The 11653-nt window shown below is 37.6% G+C and overlaps 1 protein-coding gene across 1 annotated transcript; it reads right to left on the reverse strand.

Annotated features, from left to right (window-relative positions):
* Nucleotides 1–9258: 9258 nt before the first annotated feature.
* Nucleotides 9259–10389, reverse strand: LOC129224975 (uncharacterized). The gene has a single exon (XM_054859523.1). It carries the CDS (start codon nt 10387–10389, stop codon nt 9259–9261), a length of 1131 nt encoding a protein of 376 aa, XP_054715498.1.
* Between the last annotated feature and the right edge of the window lie 1264 nt (nt 10390–11653).

Consider the following 11653-nt stretch of genomic DNA (forward strand, 5'->3'; position numbering starts at 1 on the left):
CTCTCGCGCCGAATAAATGCAATTTGATTAAAATATGCATTACACGTAAAAAGAATAGCAACTTTATCCGCAGAAAAAATAACTTAAACAAACTAGGCATTGTACATTGCAATTTGAACAACATGAAGTCTCCAGCTCTAAAGAAAAATAATTTAGTTAAAAGGCGCATTACAACAACAAAACGAAAATCTTCCTCCCCAGTATATAAAAGTGTTAAATTAAAATGCACATTATGATTAGAATAAAATGGAAATTTTACAGCCCCAGGAGAAAGAACTTGACTAAAGCATGCATGCAAATAGAACAAAAAGGAAAATCTACTCCTCTTTAACCCTCCCACAGAAATAACTTAATTATAATACTCATTATGACTAGAGCAAAGCAAAAATTTCCACCTGAAGAAATAAAAAACCTCCCGTTACAATAAAAACAACAGTCCCTAAAAACCCTGTTCCTTATAGTAATATGTAGTTCACCTCAGCATTGTAGAAGTTTATCCTTGGGTGAATTCTCCTCGAAACCGGTTGAAACAAAAGAAAAGTGAATGTTTATACAGTCAAGCATTGACGAAGCAAGTTTGTTTCGTGAAACGTCACTATTGGTTCCCAATACGAAATGCATTTCAACTTAAAACTCACGCCAAACTCCACGATAAGGAGCACATTGTGAGAGTCTTGATTTATTGAGCTCCCCATTTCCTATGAATTTGATGTTTTTGACTCTTCAGCTGAGCGCCAACAATGCCGTGGAGCACTGTAGCTTTTAAATAAAGCAAAACGACCGTAAGCAACGTTTAGTATAAACTCGGTTTCAACTTCGTGATCTCTGAGCGTAATCGAGCAAGATCAGTTATTAAACTGTGTGTGGCCTGGATTTTTTTTCGCAAAATTAGAAACTCTTATAACTAGGCTTGCCAAATTTCTGAAATGTTCAACCGGGACACTGGAATGCCGAGCTTCGCGAGAATTCAAGAGGGTAAAAACCCCTGGTTCGTTTTTAGAGTGTTTTAGACGGTAGTTCATTCTTAATGCTACGAATGAATGGTTAGTAATCATGAGCCTAAACCAGGGGTAAAATCAAATGACATTCGATTTTGTTCTTTTTCAAATCCAATTTTAACAACGTTTAACCGAGCAAATTACCACAACAGGAACGAGTAAATTACCATTATATGGACGAGCAAATTAACATAACGTGGGTGAGCAAACTACGATAACAAGGACGAGCAAATGAACATAGCAAAATGGCGAGAAATTCATCATCCATTATTTGTAAATATACAGGCGAACCAAATGACCTTTTACTTTTCTACTACGGGCAAAGCCGTGCGGGTACCGCTAGTTTCAATATAAAACGCTTTGAATTTTCGTTCTCCCTTTTAGTAAGATAATTATTAAATCGAAAACCAACGTGTTTCCAAGTCCAATTTATTTTCCGAAAAACATTGCTTTTATCACATCATTCGTCATCTCTATCTATCTATCTATCTATGATTCATTATCTTATTAGCCACTAGCTGTACCCGACGCGCGTTGCTACGCCAACAAAAAAATACATCATTATACTGATTTTCATGACAATCGGTTGAACGGGGCAGAAGTTGCTACTCTGCAGTGCCACCTGGTGGCGAGTGGCTTCAATGAGCATATTATGCACCTTCTCCGTGGAAAAATACATATATATAGCAATTTTCATAATAATCGGTCCAGGTATCAAGTGAAGCCGTGACTATACTCAAATTTTGTACTCACGCAGTTTGCAAGATCAATCAATCAATCGCTAAAAATATCAAATAGAAAAAGTTTTAAATCCCCCCGTTGCATGAAAAGCCATAAAACAATAAAGAAAGAATTTATTTGTTCAAACTCAAGAAAAATGGCAACAGCTAACTTCTTATCAATGAGATCTTTCACCCGAATTAATTTCTGCAGCCGATAATTTTATTCGTATTTATCCAATGGATTGTGACTTAAATTGGAATAAAAAAGGAACTATCGATCGGATTTTTTTCGAACTGGTCTATAAACATTTCCAGTACCAAAAATAACAAACGGTGAAAGTTTCAGCCAAATCTGCCGGGTAGTTTTTGAGTTCATGGATGACATACAGACAAACATTCATTTTTATATATATAGATAGATTACTCCTCTTCTGCAACTGAAAGTGCAAGCAGCATGCGTAACATATCCACCCTCCTAAAGGCAATTACGACGTTTATATTACATTACTCTGAAACGATGTAAATGACTTCAACTTTTCTAACTACTTGTGATTAATAAGCCACTGGCTGCCTTTGGATTGCCTACCCCTTTCAAAGCCGTTCGGCACATGTTGACCTGTACAAAAAAATCACGTTTATCTTTTACCGGGACGTGAAGTAAACCGGCTGAATATCGAAATTTTGTCTGAAAACTGGGACTGTCCACGTCTGGCAAGCTTATAGTGTTCTAAAGTCATCAAAGAGCAAAATGGATTTGTTTATAACTCTAGTGATTATATTGCCATCTTAGCAATTGTTTCAAATCTTGTCGCGTTTACAATGAAACGCTTTCAATTTCCGTACCCTCTTAAAGTCAAATACATTACAACTTTAATTTAACGATACCCGATTTAGCTTTACCCGATTTAACGATTTCCTCAATTTAACAATACATTTAACTGATCTAGATTTGACTGCATTGAATGTCTATGCTACTCGATTTAACGTTATCCTTGATTTAAAAACTTTTTCGAGTCCCTTGACAATTGTTGAAACGGGGTAATACTGTAATTACTAACTCGAAAACCAACGTGTTTCCAAATCCAATTTATCTTCCGACATTGCTTTTATCACATCATCCGCCATCTCTCTCTCTCTCTCTCTCTCTCTCTCTCTATCATTATCTTATTAGCCATTACTCACTCGTCTGCAGTTGAAAGTACAAGCAGCAAGCGTAACATATTCACCCTGCGAGAGACAATTACGACGTTTCTGTAACGTTGCTCTGAAACAATGTAAATGACTTTCAACTTTTCTAACTACTTATGATTAATAAGCCACTAGCTGCCCTTGGATTGTCTACCCCTTTCAAAGCCGTCCGGCGCATGTTGACTTTTACAAAAAATCAAGTTTATCTTTTACCGGGACGTGAAGTAACCCGGCCGGACATCTAAATTTTGTCTGAAAGCCGGGACGTCTGGCTAGCATATAGCTGGTGTTCTAAAGTCACCAAAAAGCAAAATGATTTGTTTATAACTCTAGCGATCATATTGCCATATTAGCAATTGTTTCAAATCTTGTCGTTTACAATATGAAACGCTTTCAATTTCCGTGCCCTCTTAAAGTCAAATACATTACAACTTTAATTTAACGATACCCGATTTAACTTTTTCCGATTTAACGATTTCCTCAATTTAACAATACATTTAACTGATCTAGATTTGACTGCATTGAATGTCTATGCTACTCAATTTAACGTTATCCTTGATTTAACAACTTTTTCGAGTCCCTTGACAATCGTTCAATCGGGGTTATACTGTAATTATTAACTCGAAAGCCAACGTGTTTCCAAGTCCAATTTATCTCCCGAAAAACATTGCTTTTATCACATCATCCGTCATCTCTATCATTATCTTATTAGCCATTACTCGCTATTCTGCAACTGAAAGTGCAAGCAGCATGCGTAACATTCACTCTACGAGAGGCAATTACGACGTTTCTGTAACGTAACTCCAAAACGATGTAAATGACTTCAACTTTTCTAACTACTTGTGATTAATAAGCCACTGGCTGCCCTTGGATTGTCTACCCCTTCCAAAGCCGTCCGGCGCATGTTGACCTTTACAAAAATAAAGAACTTAGTGCCAGCTCCTGGTTACTATTCTGGTCTGGCAAGCGTTAATTATCGCCACCGGGGAAAATGACCGGAATTATGCGGAGCTTAATGTATGCAGCGAATAAAAGGCTGCGCCCTTAAATTTTAAATAGAAGCCCTTGCACGCGAAGATCTGGTGTTCATTAATATTTTGAAGCAACCGAAAGCTTTTACCATGGTTTCGGGTGAGAGTTAGAAATAAAAGTATTGTTTGAGGAAAAACAATACCTATATTTAACACTAGTGGTTCTCGCACGGCTTTGCCTGCAGTAAAAAATTAAAAGGTCATTTGGTTCTCCTGTACATTTACAAATAATGGATGATGAATTTCCCGCCGATTTGCCATGTTCATTTGTTTGCCCATGTTACGGTTTCACGTTATGATAATTTGGTAATTTACTCGCCCACGTTGTGATAATTTGCTCGGTAAAATTTTCTTAAAATTGGAATAGAAAAAGAACAAACTCGGATTTTCGAAAAATCGCTTCAAGGTGCACACCCCCATGCTACGAACTAATTCTGTGCTAAATTTCATGAAAATCGGCCGAACGGTTTAGGCGCTATGCGAGTCACAGAGATGAAATATATGACAGAGAGATATCCAGACAGAGAGACTTTTAGCTTTATTATTAATAAAGAAAACTTTTAAGAGAGTGGTATTCTGTGGCATAGTGGAAAGAGGGGGGGGGGGTGCTGGAGTATCCACTTCCATGAGAACAAATAACTATAACAGTACCAGTAAAAAATATATATTTAAAAAAATAAAGGAGAAACATAATATCTATAAGTGTCTACTGCTGTATCTATTGTATCTATTTATATCTTCCTATCCCTAAATATCTATACATTTATCTTCTCCTATTTATGTCTAGCTATTATTGTCTATCAATAGCTACTTATCGATCTATCTAGCTATCTCTAAGCCTTTGTTTTATTTGTATTTTCTAAATCTGAGCTTTTTTTTTAGTAATCCGTTTTGCTGATTCGTAGTAAGTGTTCCGACTAATCTAATGCTGATCCCCCTTACGGAATTTTTTTTTTGGGGGGGGGGGGGAGGGGAGGGTATTTTTGTCGCGGACTTCTGAGAAAAATTTTGCTACCGAGAATAGTGCCAAGATAAAAAATAAAAAATAAGTAATTGAATGAAAATAACAAAAGGTTTAATCCAGAGAAATAAATAAGTTCAAGCATTAAAAATTTCTAATCTCAGCTAAGTGAACGGGAGAGTCTAAATTAATTCATTATGATTGCAAATTGTTTCTATCAGTGTGCTTAGAAAGTTGACGAAGCCACACACATAAAGGGCCCAACTAATTCCAGGGGGTTAAAAATACATGTCTGCCAGTTTTTTCAGAAGAAGAGAAAAAAAAATCTTTATGATTAAATTTTAAAAATTTTGCGTATTTTCATTCTTGTCTTCAAAATTCCCGATCAAGTAATATTTTATAAATAAAGTATGTACTAATATTTGTACTTGAAAAAATTTAGAGTTTTCAACTAGCGATATTTTCTACTTCTCTTTTGAACAATCTATTAACGTCTGATGCATGTGTAAACCGAAGTTGAAATATCTTTATGCTAGTATTTTGAAATTCATTTTGGAATTGAAGAGTTTGTACATTTAGTCACCAGTTAAGTTCAGAAAATTGTCAATTTATTTAAAAAAAAACGGACTGGGGTGCTAATGAGTATACCCACACAACTGTAGTTAATATTATGTAGTTTATTTTTTCTTTTAAAGGTGTTTTGTGCTAAACAAGGAAAATTACTTTTTGATTAAATGTCTTTATTATTATAATTCTTCAGAAATATCAAGTGATAATAATAATATCTTTCGAATGTTTTCGGTAAAAATATCTATGTCATCCTCCTTCAGATGCCTCCTTTAAAAACATACCACACTTTGGGATGATAAATACCCAAGAAACATCGTTATAAAGTAAATACAGTGTCATTTTAACATTTTTCTGGACTTTTTTTTTTTTTTTGAATTGGGGTTGCTTACAGTAATGAAGTTTTATTTATGGAATTCTGTTCAAAGGAAAACGATGAAGCAAGTTTTTTCAAACCGAAGAACAAAAAATTTCACTCTGTTTCTTCTTAGTATGCCATGCTGATATTTTGATACTTGAAGAAACATTTCATACGAGAAAAATATTTTTCTACTTTATGACAGAAAAGCGATCGAGGCATTTTGCAGAAATGGTAATTTCGTAAGCTGTCGAAAAATATAAATTTATCAAAAACACCTGCCATTGTATCTTATTTAACGTTTGAAGTGTAGGCGAAGCGTGTATTTTTCAGTTCGTTTCCTGGAATAAAGTTCTGTAGTATTTGGTAGATTTTAGAAAACGGCTGTTTTTCTCGTAATGGGTTTTTTCGCTAAACACGTTCGGTTTTTTGCGTAGTTTATATTGTAAAAAATGTCATTGATAAGTGACATTTGCTGTCTCATAGTTTTTATAGTTGTTTAATTATACTTTTCCTTTCTTATAAATAGGTGTTAGTTTAATTTTGTTAGAACGTTCACTTTAACACTGAGCATTTATTGTATTCTTTTTTCTTCACTTGTCCCCGGAATGGTCTAATAAAAATCAAAGACTAAAATCTATTCTTCTATATAATAATTAAAAAAAAGCTATAATGTTGTAGCCGTTACAAAACTTTCTTCTGCATCTATCTAAATTAATCTGCTTTCAATTTTTGGCACTAATGCCTGCACGAGGAATATTGTTCTATTGCATACGTTAACAAAGAGCTAGGAAACATCTATTTGCATGAGGTTGCCATAAAACAACAGGGTTAACAAAATAAAATTACTCATGCAAAAATTTGACGACCGTGGCGATTTCCCAATTATCGAAGTATCCCCGCAAAGAATCAAGTAGCAAAATTGTAAATCATTCAGTTTCGATGAAAATAGTCAGTACAGTCAATGGTTAGAAGTAGTTTTTCTGAATAGTTAAGTATGCTTGCAGTCGGATGCATGGAAATGGGGTAGTCAGAATCTGACACTGCTAACAACGACTTTGGATCAATATCAATCCAAAGATTTTGATAGGAAATAAATATGAATTAGAATGTTTCGAAAATTATTTTCTCTTACCTGCTTGTTTGTTGTATTAGTAGAATTCATATGCGGGAAGCCATCTCAATCTTGAACTCTGAAAATCTAATAATTAAAAAGTAAATTGCACTACAATTAGAAAAGACGGCCTCACTCCATGATATTAGAACTTACACTTTACTATCTTCTAGAGAGTTACACGCTTGCGCAGCGCGCCATCTGTGGACTGTATACGAAACATACCGCCCCCTTGAAACACGGAGGGGGTTTCAAAATTAATGAATTAAGTTAAACATACTAAATGAATTTAAATTAACGATAAATCATACTTCTAAATAAATGAAATTAAATAATTAGCGTTACAGATGAATAGACGACCTTAACCTTCTACAATATTAGAAAGAAAAATTAGGCATAGTTCAAGAATGCTCAAGTGTCTATAGGAAGGGGACACAGTTTTGCAATTGGTCTAACAAGTTCACCAGTGTCAGTTTTTACCTTAACCACACGAACTTTATTGTCTTTACCAGGGAACGTTTCCGTGACCTTCCCTAATTTCTACTGTAGTGGAGGTAAGTTGTCGTGTTTGATTAAAACAAGATCCCCAATGTCAAGGTTCTTTTGAGAATTGCGCCACTTCGCTCTTGATTGTAGCAATGTCAAATACTCGGACGACCATCTATTCCAAAAATGTTGGATCATTCTTGTAAGCAATCGCCAACGATCGCAATGACTGATGTCGTCTGGAACCGTAGGTTGAGGAACAGCTGTTAATGCTTTTCCTATTAGAAAATGTCCTGGAGTCAGAACAGACGGATCATCTGGACTGCTAGATAATGCACATAGTGGTCTAGAATTAAGGCATGCCTCAATTTGACTTGATAACGTGGCTAATTCTTCGAATGTGAGACTGGTGGCTCCAACAACTCTTTTCAAATGAAACTTGAACGATTTCACGGTAGCCTGCCAAATGCCTCCGAAGTGGGGAGCAGATGGAGGATTGAAGTGATAGGTGATGTTGTCTGTTACCAGAAATTGATGTACGTCGTTTTCCTTCATCAACTGACGAAACTCCTTCCTAAGCTCTCTGCTCGCTCCATAAAAATTAATTCCTTGATCGCAGAAGAGGTCAGATGGCTTACCTCTGCGTGCCACGAATCTTTTTAAACAAGCGATAAAGGCTTTTGATGATAAGTCGCTGACGACTTCAAGATGAACTGCCTTCGTTGCGAGGCAGACGAAGACGCAGATGTAGCTTTTAGTATTGCGGCTTCCTCTTCCCTTGGAGTTCCGTATTAAGAATGGGCCTGCAAAGTCAATACCAGTTCGTTGGAAGACAGAAGTGGGGCAAACTCTGGACATTGGAAGATCTCCCATGATTTGACCAGCGAGCCTTGGACGCTTTCTGAAGCACGGGATACATTTTCTTACAACTCTTCTAACTGCATCTCTGGCTGAAAGAATCCAAAATTTTTCTCTGAAAGCTGCTTGGAGAAGTTGTGGACCGGCATGAAGAAGTTTTAGATGATAATCGGCGATAATTAAATTCACAACATGGTCGGTTTTAGGAAGAAAGATGGGATGCTTCTGCGATTCTGAAAGCATTGAATTTTTTAGTCTCCCACCGACACGAATTATTCCGGAATCATCGTAGAACGGAGTCAAGGGATTAATCTTGTTGTTCGAAGGAAGCTGCTTTCCCGCTGACAGATAGGAGACCTCCGTCAAAAAATGATCCTGCTGGATAAATCTTACAATCCTTTTCTCGGCTTCGTGCAATTCTGTCGTTGTTAAAAAAGACTTATTTCTTTTATCCGCAGCCAGAGAACAGTTCTTCCCAAATCTTAAACAATAGGCTACAACTCACTTCAACTTGTTCCAAGACGAAAATTTCTGAAAAAACTTCACCTTGAAAGAAGCATCAACCACTTGCAGCATAACCAGCTTGGATGTTCCTTTAGCTTCTACAGACATGTCTTTTTGCAATTCTGGATTATCCTCAAACCCTCCATTAGGAAAAGTAGAACTCCTTAGCCAATCAGGTCCGTTGAACCACAAGTCGCACCTTTCTAGTTTAGTTGGAGGTATCCCTCTTGTTCCGCAATCAGCAGGATTCTCCAGACCGCTCACATGGTTCCAGTGCACATTAGGAGTCAGCTCTTGAATTTGTGCTACTCGATTAGCTACGAACGGTTGCCATCTTCTTGGTTCAGACTTCAGCCATGCCAGTGTGATCTTGGAATCCGACCACGCAAATGTCTCAGAGATTGGCACAGTTAGCGTTGGCAAGGTAGCTTGCAACAAATTGGCATGAAGTAAAGCAGAACAGAGTTCCAATCAAGGTAAAGACTGCGGTTTTACTGGAGAGACACCCGTCTTGGATGTTAGCAGTCTGGATGTCACAGCTAGGGTTACATCCTGGGAACGAATGTATATAGCTGCGCAATAGGCCTTCTCTGAAGAGTCGCAGAATCCGTGTACTTGCACGTCTGAAGCCTGGGGAATGAGAATACAGCGTGGAATTTTGATATTTGTAAGTACAGGAAGCTGTTCTTGAAATGTTCTCCACTGCTTTGCCAGAGAATCAGGTAGCTCCTCGTCCCAGCTTAGATGATGACTCCACAGCTCTTGGAGGAAGATTTTGGAAATGATAACTGTAGGTGCCAACCAGCCCAAGGGGTCAAAGATTTTAGCGACTTCAGAAAGTACCTTACGTTTAGTCCATACGTCCATCTCATTGACGGTGATGGTAAAGGAGAACTTGTCAACATCTGGAAGCCAAGCTATTCCCAGAATCTTGACAGGTTGGTCATCGTTGATCGTGTGTTTTGAATCAATTGCCTGTAATTCTTTTGAAATGGTTGCCAGTACGTCGGGATCGTTTGAAACCCATTTACGTAAAGAAAAGCCTCCCTTTTTCATCATCTCCTGCAGCTCGGATACCAGTTGAATGGCTTCCTTCTTTGTCGCACTCCCACTCAGCAAATCATCTACATAAAAGTGACAACGGGTAGCTCTTGAAGCGGCTGGAAAATTCTCTTGTTCGTCTGTGGCAAGCTGTCGTAAGGTTCTCGTGGAGAGGAATGGTGCTGAGGATGTTAGACGATATTCTTTTATTGGTTCGTTTGGAGACTCCCTCCAAGGAATTCTTTGCCAGTCTACCTCTTCCTCATGAACTTTAATCTGGCGGAACTTCTTTTCCACATCATCGCAAATGGCTACATTGAAAAGTCGAAACTGAATCAGGATAGGAAAAAGTTCTGGCTGTACTCTTAGTCCAACCATGAGCAAATCGTTTAAAGAAAGTCCAGACGAGGTTTTACTTGAAGCGTCGAAGACGACGCGGAGCTTAGTTGTAGAGCTAGTGTTTCTAACAACTCCGTGATGAGGGAGGTACAAACTATTGATGTTATTAATTTCAGAATCTGGAACCAGCTCCATGTGCTTTAGATCAAGGTATTCCTTCATGAATTTGCGATAAAGTTCGTATTTTTCTAGATTAGAAATGAGATGGCGTTCCACGCTGATTAGCCTACGAATTGCATTTTGTTTTGAATCACCTAACCGCGTGGGAGGTGTATGAAATGGTAACCTTACTGTATATCTGCCATTCTCATCCCTAGAATGTGTCTTTGCGAAATGATCTTCACACGACTTTTCTAAAGAAGTTAAGGGTTTAGCACATGGTACAGAATCTAATTCCCAAAATTTATTGATTAGATGATCTGACACTAACTGAATATTATTTACATGAAGAGAATTTTGATCCCCAAAATTAGCCTTACCGCCAATTATCCAACCCAGTTCTGAACGAATGGCAAATGGTTTATCCTTACCTAACGATAACGTTTGACCCTTTAGCAATGGCAAAGTAAGGTCAATACCGAGAAGTACATCAATCGGACCACTCTTGTAAAATGTTGGATCAGCCAGAGAAATATCCCCAAATAATTCGCACATTGAGGAATCTAAGTTGTGATGTGGTAGTATACCTACAATTTTGTTAACCACATACACGGGCGCTTCAAAGGACTTTTGAGATGGAAAATGTGAGGTGAATTGAATCTCAGCAATCCCATTTGTACGCGTATCGGAAGCACCCAAACACGAAATACGAACATTGGCCTTTTTCCTGTGCAAGCCCAATTTTTCAATACACTCATTTGTAATAAGCGAAGCCTGGCTTCCGCTATCCAAAAGACATCTACAGGTCTGATAGTTACTCCAAATATCTCTTACCTGAATCAGAGCCGTGCAGAGGAGAATTTGAACGTCTGGGCCCACATCAGAAAGACAAGATGTAACATCCACCACTCCAGAATTTTCCCTCAATTCATTAGTACTTGGAACAAGGGCAGGTGAAAACACAGGGGCGTTGATAGAAAGTCCAGTAGAATTTGACACATTTACAGGACCCTGTCTTCCCCTAGCGCTAACATTATCAATATGAAGTAAACTGTGGTGGGTTTTTTTGCACGTTCTACATCTAAACTTGCTTTTGCAAGTTTTCACACCGTGAAATTGAATTAAGCAGTTAAAACAAACATTATTCGATTTAACGAAATTTGAACGCTCTTGTACTGACAATTTTAAGAATTCATCACACCTCGACAATGCATGCTCTCTATTACAGAGAGGACATTGTGACTGGGCGCTAGACGCGACCAAAGTCACCTTTCTTTGAACGTTTCTCTTGGTAGTTAAACTCGGGATGGATCTCGCTTGTGTTGCA

This window comes from Uloborus diversus, chromosome 6, assembly GCF_026930045.1.
Source record: "Uloborus diversus isolate 005 chromosome 6, Udiv.v.3.1, whole genome shotgun sequence".
NCBI lineage: Eukaryota > Metazoa > Arthropoda > Arachnida > Araneae > Uloboridae > Uloborus > Uloborus diversus.